This window comes from Colius striatus, chromosome 2 (assembly GCF_028858725.1).
Source record: "Colius striatus isolate bColStr4 chromosome 2, bColStr4.1.hap1, whole genome shotgun sequence".
NCBI classification, from domain to species: domain Eukaryota; kingdom Metazoa; phylum Chordata; class Aves; order Coliiformes; family Coliidae; genus Colius; species Colius striatus.
Genome location: NC_084760.1, coordinates 117,204,232 through 117,229,816, shown reverse-complemented (window position 1 = coordinate 117,229,816; position 25,585 = coordinate 117,204,232). Strand labels below are relative to the sequence as shown.

Here is a 25,585-nt window from a genome sequence, read left to right as displayed (position 1 = left end):
TAGCTTATCTAAGAGGTGCATGGAGTAACTGTTGAAATGCTATGATGTCAAAGGTGTTCATTCTGCAGGGGTGCATCCACTCTATGCTGGTTATCCAGGAGCTCTCCTCAATCCAGAGCATATGCAGGATGGTATGTCATCCTCAAGGCATTTTTTCAAGAGGAATGAGATTGAGCATGTGATTTTAATTAATGCTGGAGTGAAGATGTCCTTAATCTTTCCTCCCAGGTGGAGATACTCCTCCAAGAATCTTCCTGCAGGGTAATTCTTATGTTTGGAGGTCCAAGAGGTGTAGCAGAACCAATCTGCATCTCCTGATCCCTTGCTGTTGTACAAAACTCATATTTACTTCCCCATGGATTTAATAGAGCCAATTCCTACAGCTCCAAAAGAGCAATGGAGCAAAACCTTCACAAGCCAAACCTCAGATACCATTTACCAATTAGACCTTCCTTCATAGGTTTGGGAACTTAATTCCATGAAATTCCAATGAATATCTGTAAAGTAGGTATGAAGGATTATAGTAATCTTATCAAAAGTAAGATTATGAGGTTAGATAGATAGAAAGAATAATTTCAAAGATGAGTTTTGATTTAACTGTTAGCAAACAAGACAATTTGGGCAAAAAAAAATCTCTGAAGCACTACTTTTAAGTCAGATGATTTTACTTCTGATGACTGCATATCTCTGCAAAAAAAACCACCATCGAAACATCACCAGAGTCCTTGGAAAAAACCACAACCATTCTCTGCTATTTATGTAAGTAGAGCCAATTTTACATACACACTGTTGGATACTTGTTGCTGGGATACCATCTTGAAGATTATTCATAGTATAAAGTAGGTCCTTTCTTTGATTGGGACAAAAGAGAAATATGCTTCATGCAACAAAGAAAACTGTGTTGATTGTCTTCAGGAACATAATATTTTAGAAGCTAAGTGTTTAAGCAGCATGAAACTCTGAATCTCATACAGGTGATGGAGTAGAAGAAAATGGGTACTTCAAGTAAAACTCTTTTCCTTTGTGTTCATGTTTATTTGAATGAGTAAAATTCTGAGCTTCAACTTCCAGATTTTGTGTCCTGTTGCACTGCAGGACAAATTGTGTTCTCCCAAAGCCTTGGAAGAGCCCAAGAGCTTGGATTCCAGCAGCATGCAAGGCATGACTATCAAAGAATCTGGCTCAGCAAAATCACACCAAGTACTTACAGAAGCCTGTCATGGACATGAACAGCTTGGGCTTTTTGGTTTTTTTTTTTGTATTCACATCTCATGAAGAACCCTCCATAGATTTTCTCCCCAAGTTTCCAAACCTCTCATTGCTCTAAGAAGATATGGGGCTCGTTGGCCATGAGTTGCTTTTGTTGTTTTACTGCACCTCTCAGAACATGTGGATGACTCTAAAATACAAAATGGACTTTTCAGTCACGGGTAAGAGGAACCCAAGTCAACGTTTATCACTGTCATCTTGATTCATAGCTTCAAGATTGGGACAGTCTCTCATCTTTCTTACGCAGTGACCTGAGCATAGGGCAGCCTGAAGTATGTTCCCAGAATATAGTGTCACTGCACGGATTTGTCTGTGAGAGTAAAACATCTACTAGCCTCACTCTTGAGCAAATCCCCTGTGGGTATGCTTACCACGAGACCTCACGGTGCAACATGTAAGCACTGTGTGTAAAGCAAGAAGAGTTCTTGTTCCCTGGATAATTGGCTTCATCCTGCTACAGAAGAATAGCACCAGCGAGGCTCCCCAAACGTGCTGAAAATAAGCTCTTGGATTTCATATTTAGCCACCTCTTTGTCTGTGAAGACTGGTTTCTGCCTTCCTGTTGATGTAGAGGTTCACAATGAAGTACCAGAGAGCTTGCTTGTTAACTTAAAGCAACCAGCTATTGAGTCCTGTCTGTGCAAATAATCTTAACTGTTGCACTGACGAATATATAACGGACTGGATACAGATGTTACAAAAGCAGGCAGGCCAGGAGACAAATCACAAATTGACAGTGCTTGACATTAGTAGAGGGTCTTAATCACAGAATCAAATGGAATGGCAATATTTAGCAGAGCTGGAAAATGAGGGATGCTGTCATGTGGTTACAGAAAGTTTGCGATTTGTTCATTGGTCTCGAAAAAGAGACGAGCGCAGAAGGTGTGTGGGTGGTTCCGCCGCAATGGGGATGGCTCAGACCAGGCTGAGGAAAGGGGCAGGGTATTTTAATCCCTTTCGTCAGGCAGCTTTTGGAATCCAAATATAGTTGTCTGAGGTTGTGCCTGAGGTGGCAAATACTCACAGCAAGGCTTTCATCTCCCATCTGGATCTTTGTGTTTTGTAGCCCGCTGATTATGTTCCTGCTGGGAAGGAATAAATTATTAAAAGGTTCTGTACACATGCCTGAAGACTTGTCTTGGTTATCCCCTGCGTAGAGAGGCATTTGGAGATACACTTTGGGGAACTGGGGCTGTTTAGTCTGGAGAAGAGGAGATTGAGGGGAGATCTTATTAACATTTATAAATATCTAAAGGGTGGGTGTCAGGAGGTTGGGACATCCCTTTTTTCTACAGTAGCCAGCAAAAGGACAAGGGGTGACGGGATGAAGCTGGAACACAAAAAGTTCCACTTAAACATAAGAAAAAACTCTTTCCCTGTTCAGGTGAGGGAGCCCTGGCACAGGCTGCCCAGAGGGGTTGTGGAGGCTCCTTCCTTGGAGGTCTTCAGACCTGCATGGACATGTTGCTATGTGACCTGATCTAGGTGAACCTGCTTCTGCAGGGGGGTTGGACTGGATGATCTCTAAAGGTCCCTTCCAACCCCTACCATTCTATGATTCTATGATACCATTCTATTGAAACCAATTGGCAAATAAAAGCCTGGGAGAAGACCCACATATTGTTCAGTGTTGAGAACGTTCAAGTCCCCTGTAAAAGAAAAAAAGTGTAGTAGGTCAATGGGAGACTGTAATTCTGTGGTAATTAAAGAATCAACGTTTAAAACGCCTTTAGGAGATGTGCTGGCTTGGGAGCAGTCCCCTGCCAAAAGGGATTATACGTAGAGGGAAGGGAGGAGAGTGAGGAGCCATCGTTAACAAGAAAATTAGCAAGCTTTATGAAGCCCAGCCTCCGGGAAAACACACGTATCAGCAGTCCTACTCTCAACCAAAAGCACCACAGCTCAAATGTAACCAACCCGAGGTGATGCCGTTTCACATATCATTCAGTGTCATTGGCAGCTGTCACTGAAAGGAGCCATTTCTGTCCTTCAGCTTTCAAACTTCTCCATCCACCCTAGCAAAGGATTTAGCAGTTGTGCCATTAGTGAGTTACCTCACCCAGCGAGCTGATCCCAAGGTAAAGCGTACAGGGTTGTTTTGGCCTGGTAAGTTTTGAACCAGTTCACCCTGCAGCCACTCACAGAATCTGCCAAAAAGAGGAAGGCACAAGGGTCTAATGGCTGGTGACCTTAGACTGGTGGAACCTGGAGATGGGTACCCAGGCAGAGCAGTGAAAGAGCCCAGCTTGATCTGAGCGTGAGCTGGGTCAGGTTCAGTCTGTGCTTGCAAACAGAAATGCTGAGCAATGGTCATGGTACAAAATCCTCTTGGACCTCTGCACATTTCACTAGATGGAAGGAGAGATAAAGTGATGCCTGTGGCATTTATTTATTTAAACATAAAGCAGAAAAAATACGGAAAAGTTTCCTTCTACCAAAGGCTTGAATTGACGCTTCCAGTTCCCTCGGCAACAGCGTTAAACAGGCGGAATAAATAAAAGCAATGGTTTCCCGTGTCAGCAACTTGCTCTGAGAGGATCAGGTTTAACTGCATTTAAAAGCAAATGACTTTGTGTCCTAGTTACAATTTTCCTCCCTTATCAGATTTGGGTATTACTTTGGAGCCATGGAGAGGTATCGCATGGGTCCACGGTGCTCCTGGAGACTACATGTCGTAGCTTTTGGTAAAGGTGGCTTGTGTGGAGGAAACTCAGAAATTGTATTTGCAATATCTGCATCTAATGCAGGGGAAGGGGTTGTGTTTTCCTTTTTATTACTCCTTTGTAAGGTTTCCTTCTGTGCCATTTTCCTTTCTCGGTGTGCTGATGCAAAGGCAGAGAGAGGCAGTGAGCACACCATTACTGTTCTACGCTGAAAACACCTCTGCACCTTCCTTGGTGTCCTCGTTTCTTCCTGTCCTCATAGAGAAGCAGCTGTTGTTGTCTTCCGCAAAAACTCTGCAGCTTGAAGGCAGTGATTGCAAGTAGGAGGAGGGCTCTTGAGTTTCAGACCAAGGACTGCTTTCCTTATCCAGTCCAGTAATCCCTCCCAGTTAAAAACAGTAATGTCATTTTTTTCAGAGGAAAGCCAGCAGGTGTAATGGGGACGATGGAAAGTGTCTCCTAGAGGCAAGATGAAATGTAAATTGTTCTTAATTTTAGAAAATATAGGGAAAATTGTAGTATCTTTTCTATAGGAGAGCATTTATGTCACTTTCTGTAACAGAAATCTGATTGCCTAATGCCTTACACTGAGTGTTTATGACAAAAGTGTATGGAAAAGCTTTGCTTTTCTGGTACAGAATCATGATCTCTTGAACATCTATCTTCAGGAAGGAAAAGGAAGTATTTCTGCTGCTGTCAGAGGAAAAGCGTGATGTTAATGACTCAGTGGCCCAGTTCTTTGGAAGCTCTGGAAAGCTGCATTTTGAAGCACCTGGGCTCAGCACCATTGCCCAGTCCCCCCACTGGGAGTGAGCTCAGAGGCTTCAACAGGATTCATACACTTATTTGTGCTATAGATAAGGGAGTTAGATGTGGAGATGCCCATGCTTTCTCCTTCATAGGTGCTCAGGGAAAGAGCTATCTTTGCCTTATGGAAACGAAGGCGATAGATATCTTTGGTGTTCTTTTTTTGAAGATGTACTCTTTAAGCTGCTCTGTTCTTCAGGGAAGTTTATTGTTCTGCAAAATCCAGGCTCCTCAAGGTTGCAGGAAGGAAATGAGAAGAAGCATAATCGTGAGTGATCTGTTTACTAGGAACATATAAAAGTGCTGTACTGTTGTTTCACTACTTTTTTTCCCTATTTCACAGAATGATTCGATTCCTCAAGATGATTTCACGCCAGACGTGTACAGGGTGTTCTTAAACAACCTCTGCCCTCGCCCTGAGATCGACCACATCTTCTCTGAGTTGTAAGAAAAGACACTCATTTTGGTTTATGTTTTTTACCCCTTCCCTGATATTCTGGGGTGGAGATGGCAGAGCAGATTATTTAGACTACAGCAGCAGGCAGTGATTGCCAAGGACAGATTTCAATGTCAAGCATGGTTGTTATTTAACCTTGGATCAAGGGTTCCTTCTTTCCCAAGCTTTGTTGTCCATTTCTAACAGAGTTTTAAAGTAATGTGTTCCTAGAAGAGCAGAACTGCTGAGTCTTGTTTTCCTGTATCAATTCAAACAGTTTGGGCTTCCATGTAAGTAAATGAAGAGGAGTAATAAGCAGTAACAACACGCAATAGGCATGAGAATATGTATAATCACTCCCAAAAGCTTAATTAGGAGTTTCAAAAAATGGAACCCTTAAGGTTTGTGCATCGTGCATTCACATGATGGAATTAAATTAGCAGCCAGCTACAACTGATTTCATCCATTCAGTTACACACCATGTAGCTCAGGTTGCTTCTGCCCCTTGCAGCAAATCGTTGTACTTCTCACTTTCAGCAGAGCATGATCAATGGAGTCAGAACATGGAGCAATCTGAAAGCAAAGCAATTTCCCAAATCCATCCCAAGACCACCAAAGCAATTAGTGAACATATGTTTGCAACATGGGTGTGCTCACGTACTGCTTTTGTGCTTATTTTCTCTGAGGTTTCAGAGGAACACAGCCTTGGCCTAGTTTGCTCCCATGGAACCTGGGGGTAAACTCTTGTGGCTCTCTTGTAGAGTAGAAGTAGGCCAGTCCCAAGTACTGTACACAGCCCTAAGCAAATCACCTGGCTTGGAGGCTTCCTGGCTCTCCGTCTGAGTACAAACCGTGCTCTTTTTACTAACTCCCTAAATTGGTGTCCTTTTGCTTGCTTTGCAGAGTGCCTAGCATTTTTTAGCAGGTTTATTGAAAAACCCCAAGCAAATACAAGAAGAATTAAATCAGGGTTGCTGTTATTCATCACTAAAAGCAAATAATTGGGCCAGGAATGCCAGCAGAGTGTTTGTGGCAAGCTCAGGATTGAATTCCACGTCGTTTTCTCTTTTACTTTTTTTAATTGCTCAGTTCCAGGAATTCAGAGGAATGAAAAGCTTTGAACATTGCTCTGACTTTTCCCATTGATGTCAAAGATGCTGAACGCTTCTAAAAAACTCTCACTTCTGGATGTTTGATGAGGAATGTTTGTCGTTACATGCTGGCAAAGTTAATTAGTCTAGAGACACAGTGGGACAATGTTGTTGTTGTACAATACTTTGCATCTCGTTTTGGTTTCCCTGGGAAGTCAGAGAAAATGGAACAAAATTGCAAGGAAATGTATTTTAATGGCTTTGCTGTTGCTTTAATTTTTCTCTAGCGGTGCTAAGAGCAAACCATACCTTACTGTTGATCAGATGATGGAATTTATCAATTTTAAGCAACGTGATCCACGGTTAAATGAAATCCTTTATCCACCTTTAAAACAAGAACAAGTTCAACAGCTGATTGAGAAGTACGAACCCAACAGTAACCTAGCAAAGAAAGGTCAGTGCTTTTTATATTCTCACTCTACTCAGTTTCTGATTTGCAACAATGATTCAATTACCCTACAGAGCAGGCTAAAGTAAGATTTGGTTCAGAATCAAGTTGTGTTTCCAGCTCTCTGCTTTTGGATGATACAAACCCGTGAGACAGCGTGTGGTGCATTTTAAAATGTATTTGGTTGGGATCGATTTGTGGAGGATGGGGCTGGTTTCAGCATTTACTTTTCAGTATGTGTAATTGATAGTTTAGAACAGTTGCTCTGTTCTGCAAACTTCAGCAAAACCCTTACTGTCACAGCAACTGTTTACTGGCGTCTGAAATGTCACATTTAAAGAAAAAATCAGTGATGTTAAAACTAAGATGATCATTCTCTCACTTAATAATAAGTCTGGTCCTCTGCTCTGTGATGAAGTGGCTCACAAAGTAAAATGTGAGAATAGCTGAGTGGGTTTTGTCCTATAATCACAAAAAACTCCCTTTTGAAAATCCTGAGTGTTGTCAGGGCTTAACTGGGCATTTCGCCAGGACCAGCGAGAGAACTCTTGCTCAAATCTCTGCAGATTTTTGCTACCACCACAAGTCTTAAAATAGCATTGAATTTGTGTCTGCATCCTGTTTTATTCCAATCCACATATCCTGATGATTACCCCAGCTTTTACTGCATTGATACCTTAGAAATTTTAGGGGCATGGGAATATCCTGATAAACAGATCTGATGTGAAAAAAATTGCTTGGTCCAGAAATATCAGATCCAGAGAAAACACAAAAACATCTTTCTCAAAAGTCTAGAGGTTAACTGAAGGCACTTCTGCACATCTCCCTGGAAGCCTTCTGACCTAGATGTCTTCCTGAAGGAATCCCGTGACTCTCCATACCGCAATCTATGTTGTCTCAAGGCAAAACACTTGTAATTTTTCTCATAAATCTTCTTATTTTTCTAATCCAATCAAATTTAATATTTTGAAAAGTTTGATGGAGGGTTAAATCCTGCTTCTGTGTCATACTTAAGCAAACTGTCTCTTGACATCAGTGAGAACACCGAATTGGAATCGTAAACGGAAACACATTGTGACCTCCTCTCGCAGCCATGCAAATGTTAGAATCTCACTCTGTGCTTGCCTTATTTCACATCAGCCACAGGGAAGTCTGATACCTAAAAGATCATTCTTGTTATCCAAATATTGTCACTTCATAGAAACCAAATAAGGGGATTTATTAGAAGGAGGGGTGGTGGTGTGCTACCAGAACACCAAGTCAAAGCATTCTGACTAGCAGCTGGGAGGAAACACGAAACAAACCTCAGAATGAAGAGTGTCGTGATGATGTTTTTTAGCACCTTCCAAAGAGGATTTGTGGGACACCTACAGCTTACCCTAATTTGCATTGGTGCACAGATTTGCTGCAGGAACTTGCTCTTCCATAGGTGCCTCTGATCCTGGATACAATTTATATTGCTCTTCCAGAATCAGTTTTCACAGAAAATGCTGATTTGAACAAGGAGAAGGCAGCTCACAGAGATTTAATTCCTTTGGTGGCTTTTCTTTTCTATTCAGATTTGTGCAGTGAGGTCCAGTGAACTAACAGAGCTGGCACAACCTGCGGGCCACCTCTGTGCTGCAGCCACCTCCTCTAACATAGCACCCTGTCTGGCAGCTGAGCTGCAGCAACTGGCACATGCTGCTAACCACACTCAAGTGCAAATCCCAAGCTTGCTGCATTAAAATTTCAGGAACTGGCTAATTAGGAATGATATGGGGACATAATATTTCCTGTGTATCTACTCTGAGTTGGGAATGCAATTCACTGTGTGTTAAATGAGTGTAGGTGTGCGCTTGATCCCACGCTCGTAAAATAATCCCAAACAAATGCTGCATGGCTGTAAAATGTCACCAAAACATAGCAATGCAGGTTCAAAATAATGATTTCACCATTTGATGAGATGTTTTGTAAAACGAATTGTCACTCAGGCTTTCTGCTGTTGAAAGGACTGTTCATAGGCTGAATTGCAGGGATGGCAAACTGAAGCAACTGTCACTTCAGTGATACTTCCCCTGCCACTGGAACTGTATTTATTTGGGCCACTGTGAAGAGGTTTTGTTTTCAAGTAGACTTGTGGCTATTCAAACTAGTTGAATATGGTTCACTGGAGTCCACAGCTCCAAGAAGAGCTTAGAGTTTTTGTCTATGCTCCTTCATGCTCCTGCATTTCAAAGTGAGCTGGAAGAGGTCCCAACCAAACAACTCCTCAGGATTAGAAGGGTAGATTCAGATCAAATGTTAGGAAGTTCTTTACTGTGAGACTGGTGAGGCCCTGGCACAAGTTGCCCAGAGGAGTTGTGGAGCCCCCATCCCTGGAAGTGTCCAAGGCCAGGTTGGATGAAGCATCTGGTCTAGTGGAAGGTGTCCCTGCCCATGGCAAGGAGGTTGGAACTGGGGTATCTTTAAGATCCCTTCCAAACCTTTCTATGATTAATGGGGTTTACAAAAAAACCCAGAAGAGCAGTGTAGGAAAGAGAGAAATAGTGTAACAAGGCACATGAGGCAGAGGTGATAATTTGAGAATTGCATGATAGACAGCAGGATGGGAAATGGAGTTACAGGTGGCCTAAGAATGACTTCATTGCTGTTGTACCAGAGCAATGCAATTAGATAATTGGACTTTTGGAGCGATTTTGCAGAGTTTTGGTTCAAGAAGCAAGCCAGAAGATCTGACAACATGGTATATGTATTTGTTCCTTCTCAGCAATGAAAAGTTACTCCTTGGAAATAAATCACAGATACAGGTCCATAATAGAAGGAAATAACCACAAAGAAATGTAAAAGTTGCAATGAACTGCTTCTGTGAGCAATGAGTGATTTAAGTACCCTTTCGTGGTAGAGACTTCAAAGGCTTGTTTGCAAGAATTAGGTGATATAAATGGCCAGCCTTTGTGCCAGTTAAATCCCTTTTCTTCAGAGTGTTCTAGAACATGAACATTTGCAGATGCTCAGTGTGTGTATGTTTGCATACACATGCCTGCACACAGGTATATGTTTCCATAAGCTGCCTTTCTGACTGTCTCTATTCATTATCCCGTTTCCTTATTATAACATCAGATTGCAGAGAGGTTAGGGACAAACATGGAGATAAATGGTTGAAGGTCTGTCTGCTCTCATGTTTGTTTCTGTAGTATTTCTATGTTTGTTTATTTAAACAAACTATCTGATGTTCAGATGTCCCATTGAAACAAAGGGATTCATGTTCAGTATCCTCATTCAATAAACCAAGCACTTTCTAATTTGAACTTTAAAGCCTGTGTAGTCCATGTCTAAGCTGCCTTAGAAAAACACTTTGCAAAAGCCTGAAACAAAGGTATCAGCAAATGAGCTTATTTTCAGGTATCTTGTGAGGCCACAAGGCCTAGATTTCTGATCATCTTTCCCAAAGTTAGACAGAAATATATGTTGTGATTTTCTTTTCCTGTGCACGGTAGCACACAAGTCAAGATGCAAAATGTAACTGAATACTTCTAGTTCACAAGGATTAAAAGCATTTGTTGAAAGCGTTTGTGCTGTAAGAGTAAGATTTCATGTTTGCAACACGCAGAATGTCCTAGCCTGGATGTAATAAGTCACTTAAGCATATGCTCAAGTTTATAGGTGATGTGGGAAGAGTGTGTAGTTATATAAAAAGCCCTTTATGCTTCATTTCCTTGAACATTGTATTAATTCTCTATTGAGGCTCAATTTCCAAGGTTCTTGAAGTGAAATTTCTGGGCAGTTCTGGCCAGAACCATGAACACAGGTACCTGGGAAACTTCTGAGAGTGTGTGATGTGCATTGAAAAGATCTTTTAAATAACATTAGGGAATTTTCCTTGAAAACTTAATCCAAATTAATAAAATACAAACTGTGTCTTTGCAGAGCAGCTTGACTTCTTGCTCCCCCCACCTTGTTTGGGCAGTTCTAGACCTTCAGTCATCTCACAATTGTGTCTACTTCTAATTTTCCATCTGACTGTATTCATCAGCTGTGCACATCCCCTGTACAACATTCTGGTTTCATTCTTCTTCTCTCATAGATAATTAAATGAGTTTTTGAAGAATGGTTGTACTGCCTCTTAACTTTCACAGCAATAGTCAAATGCTTTTCACGTCTCATAATTCTCCATTTCACTGATCAACTTTATAGCCCCTTTTTGGGGGACCTGCTAAACTAGAATATCTTGAACACAGTAAGCAAGAGCTGTCCATAATACTTTTAACTTCCACAACATGACTTTTCAGGTACCTGCTTACAATGAAATGCCAGTGTTCTTACTGGAAAAGAACCTTAGGTTGCGGGGTTCTGAGGAAAAAGGCTGCCTGTGTTCCTGCTTGTCACTAATATATTCACTAGGTGTTGTATTGCTGGGATGTGATTGAGCTTTTGCAACGTCAGCAGATACACGGGCTTGACATCTACATAGGTTAAGCATGGGGAGTAGTATTGTGTTGTGGTGGAGGCAAGCTGTTCTGATGAATGCTTTGTATCACACAGTGAAGGAGATTAATGTGCTTTGTGTAGCATGTTTCCTTATCGGGTAGAAGCAGAAGGAAGTTCCTGGTACTGCTGAGCAGTACCTGTTGTCAGCAAAAGTGTCCTGGGGGGCTGTTAGGCCTTGTTAAGTACCACGTTGTAGTTTGGTACTTTCAGGCTGTAAACCATTTGCATTGGGTGACCAGCATAACTGCTACATGGGCTCCCTTTCAAGTTGCCATGTTGGTAATAGCATATATGTCAATAAATTGCCAAGAGATTGATTGGGAATTTCGTTATTTGCTTTTATTTTTAAGAAGGCTTGTATAAAATCAAGTTGTTCAGGTTCTCATTCCATTCTAGATGGGAAATGGGATATTGATGCTGAGTTTCAGCTGTGTTGCTTGCAGTGTCCAGGATCCCAGGGATGATAGTCCTGTTTTCTACAGTTATGAGAAATTTACCATATAAATTTAGTGCAAATTCTGCAAACATGTGCTGATCCTTCCTGGCTTAATAATGCAGTTCATTTCTAAAAGTTTCACAGTTCAAAAGGACCCCAGAGCCCTGAGAGCTTAAATCCCATTGTCTCAGTTTATACCTTTCCTTCTGAAACCAGTAAATTGTTCTGAAAACCAGTGAGTAATAGTCTTGGCTCTAGGGGCATCCTGTGTCTCTTCAAGACTCTAGGCATGCAAGAAGAGCTATACCCACGTATCAGACTAGCAATGAAGAATAGGAAACTGAGACCTGCTAGGGAAAGGAGACTTGAAAAAGCTGCAGTTGTGCTACGCCAACAAAATATACTCTTCCCACCATCCTCGTTGGTGGAAGCACGACAAGGGTTAGGTTATTATTAGCCATTATTCTTAGAGGGTATTTTAACTGAGAGAAATGGTCTTGACTGTAGTATAAGCTTTACAAATAGTCTGGAAGTGGTTTGGAGATTTTCCTGGCCAGTGGATCTGTACACCAAGATTGTACTTACTACAGGTTATTTTTGTGGTAAATAATATTGTAAAGATGTTGGAGTTTCTTTCCTCTTAAATATGTATTCTTTTAAATATTACCTCTGCCCATTTAATGTTGAAGGGCCAAACCTTTTGATCTGCACAGAAGAGCTTTCCTCTTATATTTAACAGCATTTCTTTCTCCATGTCCTCTCAGCTGTACCTATTTGGAAATAATATGAAATGAATATAATAGTGGAAATAATATGAAATAAAATGAATGTCACTTTTAGTTAGACATGTATTTAGGAGGATCATAGGGGACCTGTTCCATGGCTCTCTTTGAATTCTAGTATGAATTTTGTTTTGCTAGTTCACATCTACTAGTAGGGTAGTTTTTGTACTGTGTTTTTCTTAGGTAATGAAATAAGGAATTAACATTAGATTAATGTATATTAAATGTTATACAGCATTTACTATGTAGATTTTTCTCATGGCAGCCCGAACACCTAGCTGTATTCATTTCAGTACAAATGTGTCTTTCCTCCCTTAAAAGTCAATATATTTTAAACATTTTCATCCCACCACATTAAATTCACCTTTTAGTAACTGCTTAGGAATAATTACACACTGGAGTCTTTTGGTGGCAGAAGGGGGTCATTTCCTAGGCAACGGATTTTAATAGCAAAAAACAAGTACCATGCAACCCTGGCTACACTTTTAAGACATACTTCATAATACTTAAAGCATGAATTCTGCTATATAAATCATTCAGGCAAATGGTGGGGTTTTCTGGAACTGAAACATTTGTAGGAAGCGTTAAAAAATGGTTGAAATCCATCAGCCTTCTACCTGTAACGCTAGAAATGAAGAACTTACCAAAAAACCCATTAGCTGTCACTGTCAGTACTTACCAGCATTCCACTGTACGAGAGATGAGCTCTCAGCATTGTTTCTCATTCTCAAATGATGACAGAACAATACATCCCAGTCACAATTTATTACTCTTTAAAATTTATAAGGCACACAAAAGTCGTAGCCTGTCCCATGCTGGCAGCAACAAGTGCAAAACGAGGTAGCTTGCCAGAAAGCCTTCTTCAAAAATCTAGATATGCAGCAAATGTTACTGTGAGTAATGTATCTCCTTATAGAAATTAATGGAAACTATTGAAAATGAATTTGCAAAATACATTTCTGTGATTCACTGCATTTTGGTTTTAGTTGCTTGTTTGCTCGTTACTAGTTAAGCTGTAAAATCCATTTCAGATCTTGCGGTTGTTTGGAAGGTTGCACCTCAAGTTACAGACTAAATGTTAATTAAAATCTTCTAGAACAGGAAAATCCTCACTTATGAGGATTTTTTGTTTCTGCTTTGCAGGTAAAGTGCTTCATCTTTATGGATGAACTATAACAACTTGATAATAAAATGAAGCAGTGATGTGGACTAGGAAGAATGGATTGTTTTTGGCAGTGAACAAAGACACAGTAGTATCTGGCTTAGCAAAAAAGCACAAGTTTTTACCTTTTATTCTTCAGTTGCATTTTTCAAGTGTGGGACCTGGCTTGGATCCCATGTGCTTTTGCATATAGTTAGTTTTTGCTGTTGGCACTAGACTTGATGAAAAGAGTCAAAAATATGTTTAGAGTTCCAGAAAGTTCCGTGGATAAGACAAATACTTTGAAAGAAGCATGAGCTTTGCAGAGGTGCTTTTTGGGCCTGGTGTCTGGTACCAGGAATAGCTCTGCTGATCACAGTGAAACTGTGCTGAGTGTGAAATGGACAGACTTGGTCTCTTCAGAGCTGCAGAACATAAACTAATGATGATGTAAGTTCAGCAGTCAGACCAGACCTGAACTAACTCATATGGAAACTGACCATACTGGTGACTCTTGTTCCATGTCTTGGGAACCTGCTGGACTCCAGGTTCAAACCCTGTAGGCAGTTTTAAACCCTGTGTCGTAACAGTGGAAATGGATGAGACAAACGGGGTGACAGGGCCACAAAGTAAACATGAGTAGAGGTTTTGGGTCATATGTAGGGGCTGCATCATTCATTTCAGCTGAAGCTTTTGCATCAGTAATGCATTTCAGGGGTTGTGGAGACATGTTATTCTGCTGCTGTCTGGCTGTATAGTGTTTGCCTCAGCCTCAGATTATCAGAGAGCATAAATAGAAGACTTACTTTAAAACACTTTCTGTGTGCTTGTTGCTGTGTTACTGACTCTCTATGGACACAGGGAGGTATCCACTTTTAGCAGCAGGATTTATTATTTGAAGATGAATGTCAGATAAGCTTTACTTGTGAAAACATGAAGCAGCATGGACTCAAGTGCTGAAGGAGACAAGTGTAGATGCATTTGAATAAACATTGTGGGATTTGCCTCTTCATTATGACTGCTTACAAATGTAATGCTTTGCAACTTCAAAGGGCCCGTGAGGACAAAGGCAGTGAAGACTGCTGTTGTCCAGTGAGAGTCATCTAGAAGTGGTGGCAGAAGAGTGTGGTTTGCCTGGCTCTGCCACAAATGAGCTCACAGACATTTGGCCATCCTCGTTGATGTGCTATATTGGTTTTGCCTCATCCTTTAGTCAACTGGAGTAACTAGATGGTCAATCTCTGCTTCAAGGAGTTGACAATGATCTGTGAGTCTTTTGGTGTGTATGACATCTGTCATAACAGGGCTGTTAACATGGTTGGATTATGTGCATTACTATAATACAATGACCATATGAGGAAGCTTCCCTAATAATGTCAGATGTAATCACCTACTCCAAGAATATCCTTTAGCTGGAATATAAATACATCAGGGTTAAACACTGGGGAAGCAGAAAGAAGTGTTAAGCTAAAGGACAATGTTGGCAGAAGAACACAGAGGAATGGAGTGGCCTTGAATAAATTTAGACTGGAAATTAAGAGAGGTTTCCTAACAGTATGATTCTGGCACAGCCTACCAGAGGTGGTAAAGAGGGCAAAAAAAACCCCAACAATTGTTACTAAGATAGAGCTCGGTTTGTTTATGAAAGGGATTGATGAATGCAGTGCCTGCAGCTGCAGAACCAAGTTTAAAGAGACAAGGGAGTTCCTTTAAAGGGACTGAAGTCTTTTTTTTTTTCTAGTTTGTTTGAACTGTCTTTGCAGAGCCAGTCTTTTCCTCTTCTCTTTAGTATTCGTCTCTTCTTCAACTGGAGGAGTTTCTGGAAGTAAAAATGTTAGCCACGATGAAGGCTTTTCCTAGGCTTTTCCCCCACCTATAGCAAGCTTACACTCTACTCTTATCTTTTCCAATCATACTGCAGAACAGTCTTTTTGGCAAGTGCATTAGTAGCTTATGTAGAGAAGTACTGCTCAAGAGAAAAAACATATGTAATTTTAGATATCTTTTAATGCAAGTTAGGAATTGGAAGTAAGCCAACATTTAACGTTATTACATCTCCCAGCATCGCTCCGAGGCATTCCACAGAGCATGTTTTTCAGAGCTTTGGGAAGATAGTGACATACTCCAGTAGTGACCCTCTTTCAAGTCTATCAGAAATAACTATAGTATTGCTGGGATTAATGGTATTTTTATCTGCCTGATTTAAAGTCTTTCCACTTATCTAGTTGTCTGCCTGTCTTGGAAATCTGCTGTGCTGTCAAGTGCTCGTTACACTGCTAGCTAGGAACTAGGATGAAGGTGGTTTTGTAGTGGTTTTATCCACTTAATTGGATCTTAAACTATCTGTCACCTCATATCCTGTAAGGGATATCTTGTCAAAAACAACTTCTTACTACATCTGTGCTGAAAAGTGTAAGAGCAGCTAGAGAATAGGCTTGTGTCTGTAAAGCCCTGTGACGCCATAGACTTTCTCTCCACGGCAATTTTTGTATGTGGTTGCAGTTTTGACTCAAAGTATTCAGAAATACCAAGCTTAAGATGCTTGCTGAGAGGCTTGGGTATAGCTCACTGTGTTTGCCTTTGCTTCATTTGTCCTGATGTTATGAACGAGACCAAACCCACATGCTAGAGCCTTTAGCATCTCCTCTTCTTGGGTCATACTCCATAGCTGAAGTCCAGAGCAGCAGGTATGTTTGCATGTAGACAGTAGTTATGGTGGGAAAGTGGATCTTGAGGACAGAATTCCTTGGCACTGCAAGAATATCTTTTACATCCCTGTGTTGTTTCACATTATCTTGCAATATCAGCTGAAATCTTCAAGGTGTAGATTCCTTTGGGGGTTTTAATAGCCAAGGCTCCACTGTTGGATGAGAACCTGAAAATGGTAGCTGAGGCTTGCTAATATGAGGACTGCACAAACCAGGCCAGTGCTTGTAAGCAAAATCACATTTGGACACAAAACAAAAAAGAAGGCATCAGAAAAAGTAATTGCCTGACAAGGAATAAGCTGCAGCCTCATGGGGTTCTCCAGCTAACTTTACATTTAACATTTCATCGTAGGTGATGAAATTAGAGGTGATACTGATCACCCTGCTTCAGTCTCGAGATTTAGGAGAGATTTACCTGCTTACCTACAACATGGTAGAATTTCTCTTCTTAAAAATTACCAAGTATTCAGATTTGTGGCTGTATGGCTGCTCATGTTTTAGGAAGGAGTTGTCTGTGGCTGAAAAGAGGATGATAACCGGTAAGAGGAGTCCTCTTGATACTAGATACAGGGATGTGATTAAATGTGAGCTGTAACACAGATGTGCTTGATTCAAGATGCTGGACACTTGTGTGTTTATGTTATCAGTTACAGACATATGCTGTATATACACTATTTGCTGTTAATAAAACACTGTTCTACAGTATAACAGGTGCCAAGAATTGTGCTCCTTAACACCTCTGCTTACCAGAATCTCTGAGCTGTGGCCTTGTTTTGTCACAGTAGAGGCTTTTAAAGCTGCTGTGGAGATTTATATGATCAATATCCATTAAAATAAAAGTTTCCGACATATCGAGGAAGAAAAAATGTACAATATTTTAAACCTTTGCTGCCTGTGTGTGTGCTCAATTGTTTTCTAGCACTACTAGAGAAAAATACATGTTCCCTAGATTTTAGTCTCTATGGGTTAAGGCCCTTCTTTCTCAGATGTTTGAAAAGGGATGAAAAAAACCTGTGACTTAATTAAATAAATAGCATGCTCAACATTGCACAGTGACTTTAGGATCTTTTAAAAACATATGGCTTATGCCAACAGACACAAGTAAGATTTGGAAACTATTACGTCTTCTCAGGTGCCTGAGATGACAGTGTCCTTCAGATGCTTTTCAAGTTTTCATTCTGATTGAAAATGCTCTTTATCATAAAACTGTGATGTTTGCAATTTGATGTGGCTTGCCTAGAAGCTTATAGGGAACTAAGTGTCTTGAGCAAACTCTTTCTGGCAAAAAAACCCTCCAACTTATATCCAGTGTTAGTTTTCTCTGTGCCCTTGCGCAGATGATAAATGGGTATGATAGCTTCATTAGAATGGCAAGCAATTCTGATTCAAACATACTGGATTCTGCTTCCCTAGGTTGATGATCCTTTCCCTGGATCTCGGTGTCCTTGGGCATGTGGTATTTTCGCACAGATTAACTGATACTGAGCAAGCTCTTTTATGTGTGTTACTTAAGCACAACACGTTTGCCTTCCCATGTTCTCCTTTCCTCACTTGCTTGTCTTTCAGTAAGCATTTGTTTTGGATTTTGTATAGGAGTTACCATTCTCTGTTTATGTTCAGATTTCCTTGTGTCCCATTACAGTATACCCATTCAAGGGTAGAGCAATGAATCTTCCTCTATTCTTTTCATGTTTTCTGTTGAAAAGAGAACTTGTTGCCAAAGACAACTTGTTTTGGTTTGTGGCCAAGTAACTATCTAATTACAGAATGTAGTTGAGCAAGTATAACTGAGGGCAGATTTGGATTTGTTAGAAGTTCAGAAATCTGAAGTGAGATTTGAACCCAACAGGATATTGTGCTGGTTTGATTTTAAAGGATTGTAGCAGTGAGACAACCAATACATCTGCTGCAAGACTTTCTTAGTGCAGCTAGCTGTACCACTGCCAAGCGTTTTCAGACCCTCACCCCAAGTTTTCCCTTGCTTACTCTGATCTCTTTGCCTGATTCTGCCTTTCACCACTCTATTCTTCCTCATCCTTATAATTTACACTTAAAGCACTTCTTGACCATTATATTCTTGCCATCTCAGCTTTACATATTTGATCTTTTTATTTTTCCTGGGATATACTGTGGCATATGTACATATATACATAAGACTTCTCTAATCATCTTCTATATACACATGCATCTCTGTTACTAAGTAGTCAAAATCTAGAGTCACGAGACTGGGTGCAGTGTCAGTGGTTCCGTTCAGACCCTTGAATGTTGTCAATGGTTGTGTTAGTTAAGCATGTCTTGTGTCCGTTACATCCTCAGAATTGTCTGTGTCGTTAGGTTTAGCTATGGAGACGTGTGTTATGGAAAAATTTGATGCCATGCATGTTTACCTTTTACATCAGTCACTTGATAGCAAAATATCCTGCCAGTCAATGACGTTTTACGTTCTAGCTGCCTTTTCCAATATAGCTACACACAGATGCATTGCTATTCTCTGCATCTCGTCTGTGGGGTGATGGATTTCTAGGCATCTTCTTCCCAATTCAGCTCTGTATTTTGGATTTGTCTTTACTTGGATGATTAGCTACCTACCTTGAATTATTTGTGTCTTCTCATTTGATTTCCATCCCATTTAACTGGTTCATTACATCTGTCTGTTATTTAAACCCTGTGTTGTTCATTCTGCTTTTTCAGATTATTAAAGGCTGTATGAAACCAGACCTACTGCTGATCAGTGTGGCAGCCTCTGCACTTCTTTTGTGCAATTCAGCTTTCAGATTCAGAGAAATTCTGATGTTGTAGCCTGACCTCAGTTTGTTTTCTATCCGTGCTTTCTGCAGATCAGTTTTTCTTATAAGCAAAAATTTGAATTTAGAAATGATTAAATGCTTCACTAATATTCAGAGACAGCAATGCAGATGTACTGCCTTTCCTCTCCTCACTTATTAATGTGATAAAATTGTCTGACTACTATGAATTTTTCTCCTTGCTGACCATTGAGAAAATTGCTACAATAGAGGAGATACTGACAACTTCTGCTTTGGGTGTGTGAGTGGTGGTTGGTACGTAGGTATTTTGAAGTATCTGCTAATCTTGACCTGAGGCCTGAAAATCTTTCCTGTCCCTGTTTTTTTTTCCTAAAGTAGTGCAGTGTAAAGCCCTGGGGTAAAGCCCAGTAAGGTGATTTTAGGAGTCTGTCATTCTCAATCTGATCTGCTCTTGTACCATGTGACTTTCTTGTGATGATTTACTAGTAAGAGAATGTTGCTTGCAGGATGCAATCCTTGTCCTGCTCTAGTTTACAAAACAGAATAGAGACAGAAATTCCAGTTACACCATAGCAATATAGTAATAGCATGCATGTAAGGAAAGCTGAACGGGGTTTCAGCATTGCTTCCAAAATGACTTGGATGCAAATGCTGCAAGTGTTAGCAGACTGGCTCTGGCACATCGTGTCCCACACAGTGTGAATTTTATGTAAATTCGTCCTTGTGAACTTCTCAGCTGGCTCACAAAGCTAGAAAGCACGGAGTAGCTAATGTGTGCCCAGTGTCAAGAGACACACTGGGGGTATGTATGCATCCTACTCTACACAGAGCATGAAAATGTTAATACCTAGTGAGCTGTAAATTGCAGTGCTGATTTATTGAAATAGAATTCCCAATGGGGCATACATATTGTACAAATCTCCAAAAGGATTATAAAATATCTATTTTACTTGGTGGTGAGAGGGCTGCTCTGTTGTATGGGATTACAGTGAATGTGATTAATACTATAGATTGCATTGGAATAGACCTGATTTTGCTGTAAAACATCAATTTTGTGTTGATGGCTGGGAGGGATGAGGTGCCAATTAACTGTCTCTTTTTTTTTTGGTTGGTTTCTTTTTTTACTTTAATGACATCTCTTGGCACTATTGTGCCTTCCAGTTACAGTGTAACTGAGGGGATAACAGCAGGGGCATAAACAAATGGAAGGCTCTATTAAGTTTGCAAATAAATGGAAAGAAACATTTAAGATCCATGCAGCCAAACTTGTTGACTCTTGACAGGCAAATGCACATTTTAATTGTCAAACAAAATGTCCACAAATGTTAAGGGACAAGCAAAGTTCACATTGCAAGATTGAGGAGCAAAGAAAAGTGTGCAGACAGGTGGTCTTTTCTGCTGTCAGTTGTGCCTCTCTTGTTCTCTGTCCTACTCTGTCCCAAGACTTTGCCCAAAGGACAGGGAGGCTCCTAGGAGCAGGCTAGACAGACTTCAGGGAAAATCCAGTAGCTGTACATACCACTTACCTGCTTAAATAAGGGGAATGAAGTTTAGATCAAGCAGTTGCAAAGTTAGCTGTACTTTTATATTTCCTCCAGACGACTCCCCTGCTGGGATTTTGACCTTTATCCTGGGCCTCTGCAGAGGACATGGAACTGGTGAAGGAGCTTCTTTTAGAAACTCAGCCCTTCTTTGAACCCTTATGGCTCTTATCTCGTGCTTGGCACAGTTCTGCAGGTGTTGAGTGAGCAGGGGGTTGTTTACATCCTCAAGTTGATGACCTGGCAAGCTCCCAGGGACCCAGGAGCATTTCCATATCCAGAACAATGTGCTGGTTATGCTGGCACACTAGAGGGGTTGGGAGAGCAGAAACTTGTCAAGTCACCTTTGTCTCATTAAGCAGCAGGAGGAGAATTGTTGTGTCAAAAGGAGCCTATGTTTTTGCCAGCCCAGGAAACTGCATGAGAAGAGTTTTACATGAGGATATTATCTATGTCGGCTCTTGCACAGGAAGCTGCAATAGTGCCCTGACCCTGCACAGGGACTGTCACAGGCCCTGAGGAGAAAAATAGCCTAAGTTCTCTTCCTGTAGTCAAAGAGGATTAGGAGGAGCCTTGTGACAACACAGTAGGTCTTCAGGTAGAGATGCCTGTGAGAAATACATTCGCATGTTGACCACAAAGGAGCCCTGTTTCTTACAGGCTAAGTAACAGTTGCATTTTTATGTGCTTTTCTTTAAACTGCCATCCAGGTGAACTGATCTAGGTGAACCTGCTTCTGCAGGGTGGTTGGACTAGATGATCTCTAAAGGTCCCTTCCAACCCCTCCCATTCTGTGGTCCAGAAACATTATGTCTTTGATCCTCTGTAATGCGTCTTGAAAGATATGGGATCATGTAGCTATTGCTAATAAGGAAATATTATTAAATACTTGGAGCTTGACACTTCCTTTTCTGTTTTTTTTTCTCCCTTGTAACCATTTTGGAGCAATCAGCTGGAGCATGTCACACCCCATGTTTCACATAGTGAAGATGATCACAGCCTGGGAAATTCAATAGAATCTCTCAGTAGCCCTATTAAATATAATACTCTTCTGGTAGGAAATTGCCTTCCCTTCCTACCACATATTAGGGAAAAAGAATACCAGATTTTACTGACTTCACCTGTCTGTCAATCTGCTGGTGGTTCTTTGATTTCTGCATTAATTTCATCACCAAGCAAGACCTGAGGAGATGTTTGAGGTGTCCTGTGGAACCTCTTGCTTATGGGCCTCCTCACACTTTACTGCCGGTGAAACACTGAACAGTGGGGACATTTTTTGGGTGCCCTATGTGGGCTTCCTCTTCCTTTCAGCTATCAAAAGAATGAGGTTTGGAAGCAGCAAGCGGGACAATTGCTGAAAAACTCCCTGCCAAGCCACTGGCAAATGAAGTACAGCTTCCAAATTAAAAGCAAAGAGAAGGGGATTGCAGGCATGACACAAAAGGACTGTTGGCATGAACACCTAAAGTGCAAGCAGGGCTTAAATCTATATCACAGGAAAGTAGCACAGAGATAAAGCCTATCCTGATTTGGATAGGTGTAAGTTTGGGCTAGGTTTCTTGTGTGAAACAATGGCATGGGGACTTCATAGTGTGAATAACAGCTTGTGTAAACAAGCAGGCAGTCCTGACTGCGAGAGTACTTTGTCATTCACTTTATACCTAGAAAGTAAAGGGTAAAATGTTAAAAAGATGTAGAGGAGCCAAGATCCTTTTCTTTTAGAAGCTCTCTTCCCATTTGGAGAAAGGATTTTGGAAGGTTTGTAGAAGTATAAATACAGAGAGAGGCATGTAAAGGCATTTCCAGACTTTCTTGTACACATTTATACTTTGGGAGGTATTAGGCATGTCTGTGATTAAGAATACATTAGATACTTTCATATGTCTGTTAAATGCTTGCTGGTTTATGTTACAGACCTGTTCATTACACAATAAAAACATTAAAATCGATCTGTTAATTATTTGGCTTGCGCAAAGCTTTATCCAGTCTCTTATGTGTATTTTGACAATCCAATATCCTGCAGACGACATTCATCACAAATTTTTTAGTCTATCAAGTCCAGGAAAGAAAAAAATAGCCATATTAATCATCAAACAGAACATCTGAGTATGTTCCTTTGTGTGTAGGAGCTGAGTGGTTTTAACAAACTTTACAAGTCATCCAGCTGCGGCACATTATCCATCCGCTTCTTGGCGAGATGTGCTGAGGCAGCTCTCATCCCCTGAGCAGAACTGCATTTGCATTAAGTTGAAAAGGGGACAATTGATTAGAATGTCCTTAATTTTCACGGTTGTCGATGCCCAGGTGCTGGCAGTGGGGGCTGCGGGGCTGCTCTGAGGGGAGGCTGCGGCCGGTTCCCGCCGGTTCCAACTGGTTCCGGCCGGCTCCGGCAGCCGCGCCACAGGGCACAGCTTCCTCAGGGCAAAATGCTGCTGGCCACGAGGAGTGATGGGAAAAGTCTGAGGGGAAAAAGTGTGAGGAGCAGCCCTGCCAGCTCTGAGGGCAAAAGGGGAGGAGGGGCTACAGAGCTGGAGAAGGAATGGCCCTGTTTTGTGAAGGCTTTCCAGTGGCACTGCGGGAAAGACGTAAGTGTTGGATGCTTACATAGGCCGGACACCACAGGAAAAAAGGAGGCATTTTTATGTTTGTTCTGTTTAAGTGTTTTAATAAAGCATTACTAAGTGACACCCTAGGGAAATTCTAATGAAACAGATAAATTAGAGAAGAGATTAGGGAGGGAACTAAATTTCTTATGCTTGAGAGTAAACTCCAAACCTTGCAGTGGAAAGATTCTTCACCGAGTTCTGTAGCTGTTTGACAGGGCTTGTGTGATAGTTACCTCTATGTTTGCCCTTCTTGATCTGACTTTGCCAACAGAGATAAGAGTCATCTGGAGTCTCATCTTTCTCTGCATTGCACTGAAGATTATTTATTAAGGTCTTGAACCAAGCCTTCCTGAAGTTGATGGTAGCATTTCAAAAAAGACTGGTGAGCTTTCAGCCTGCCTCTGTCCTAATAAACGACATCAGATCCAATTTAACACAATGGTGAATGAAAAAGACAAGCCATTAACTCCACTCCACAACTTAAAGTATATAAAGTGCACCAGTTACTTTGCAAGTTTCATCAAAGACCTAGGGTTCAAAGATTTTAATGCAATTATGTTTGAGGAAAAGAAAAAAGAAAACAAAAAAAAGGGAATTTGTCTTGTGCCCGTGTTTTTGTCTGGTTTGTATCTTTTCCCTCCAACTTTATCTATCTAATCATATCATTAAATCTCCTAATATATATCTGAAGACAAAAGGTGACAGCTGTAAGGGAAAGAGCTGATAACAAATTGTCTTTTCTTGGCAATGCCTGTGGTAAATTTGCAATATGCTTAAGAAAACAGAGAACAAATCTTAGCAATAAATCGAGGCCATTTCATTCTGGATGACTGTCCACTAAGAGTCGTCCTTGCTGCAGTTGGCCTCAGAAGAACATTGACATTGGTCACAAACAATCTACTCTTTAATATGCTGGATACGAAGTCCCTTTGACATCTGCCATCGCCATTCTACAGTCAGACTCTCACTGGTGCAATATTGACTGTAAATGAACTTGCAAATCGCTTCACTTTCTGAAATGCTAACTGCTTAATTATGGTGGGGGAAATAGCATTCTACAACTGTAAGTTCAGGTAACTGTGTAACTCAGAAACTATGTAATTGTACGTGTGAATAGTACTCACCGTGATTTATGTCAATCCCAGTGGCAATACCACTCTGCAGACCTTGTCCTCCAAAGTGAAAGGGAGCAAAGAAGCAGAAGGAACCACAAAATAGGGGGAAGGGAGGAAGTGCAGCTTGTGCCATGCTTGCTTTTGTCCCAAAGGCATTCAAGCTCGCCCAAACAGGCTTCAAGAGATTGTGCAGTTCAGCTCCCAGCTTAACCTGCAGATTTTCCACAGGGTATTTATTGTCCAGTCGGTTAATTTATCCTCAGCTTCAGGTTTCCATCTGGAAAACAAGGACTTCAAGGACCTGTTTTTCAGGTATACAGGAGGATGAAACACAGAGATCCGTTTGAGATGCTTGAATGAAAGTCTGACTGAAAGGAGTGCATTCCAAACAACACGGAAATATTGAAGATGGCTGTGGATGAGCCAACTCAAACACCAGAAGATGCAAAACGCCATTACGTGACATGGCTTTGCTGGTTCTCCATGTAGCAGCTATCCCATTCTGATTTTACCTGGCTTTCTTTTCCTGTGTGATGCTGCTTATGTAGTGTGAACATATACCACAGACTGTATCTATACCCCAGTGAACTCATGGCAGAACATTGCTGTTCAGTGGATTTTAGGGCAAGCTAACTTGATGATAGCGCCAGGTACTGTTTACATTCATGTCTCTCTGGTAGGTACACACAGCACATAGTTTGTTCATACATCCTTAGTTTCATGGAAAACCTCATTGATGAGGGTTTTTTTCCCCCTGATTTTCTCCATCTTGTATTTTTTCTTGTGAAAGGGAAAATATGTGGGCCTCTGTGGATGATTAATTGCTCTATAACAAAGCAGCTGTGGAGCCTGACAAGATTGCTCTCAGATTACAGTCTTAAAATAGTGGATGGACTTGATGTTTTCCCTTCCAACCATCTTATAATCAGTCGTTAAGAATGAGTGGTAATTGTGTTGCTCTGCATTGTTGCTTGTCATATGAATAGGTTCATTTAGTGCCACCATCTTGGGTTGTTATGAAAATGAGGCATCTGAACTTAAGACTGTTACATCTTTTCTTCCCTGATAACAGCCAAATCCTAGGGTCCAAGCACAGATTTTAAGTAGATGCTTTACATGGTGTATTTGCATCATGTGGTTACAAGCTTTACAAAAATGATGCAGCATTGCCTGTTACTTTCTCATGTGCTAGAAATATATATGTGAGTTTATGTGTTTTAGCATAAAAAGGAATTGACCCTAAAAGAAGAAGGTAGCAGAGCTTGGAGTAGAACCAAAGACTTCCATTTTTCAATGCTGAATAAATA

At 40.9% G+C, this 25,585-nt stretch overlaps 1 protein-coding gene across 2 annotated transcripts in view; it reads left to right on the top strand.

The window, feature by feature from the left end:
- PLCB1 (phospholipase C beta 1) overlaps positions 1–25,585 on the top strand; it is a 374,348-nt gene that overhangs the window by 234,944 nt on the left and 113,819 nt on the right. For both annotated transcript variants that reach the window (XM_061989255.1, XM_061989256.1), the window contains exons 8-9: positions 5,083–5,183; positions 6,554–6,720. In XM_061989255.1, the coding sequence (XP_061845239.1) occupies positions 5,083–5,183; positions 6,554–6,720 (268 nt within the window). The remainder of the gene's footprint in view (positions 1–5,082; positions 5,184–6,553; positions 6,721–25,585) is intronic.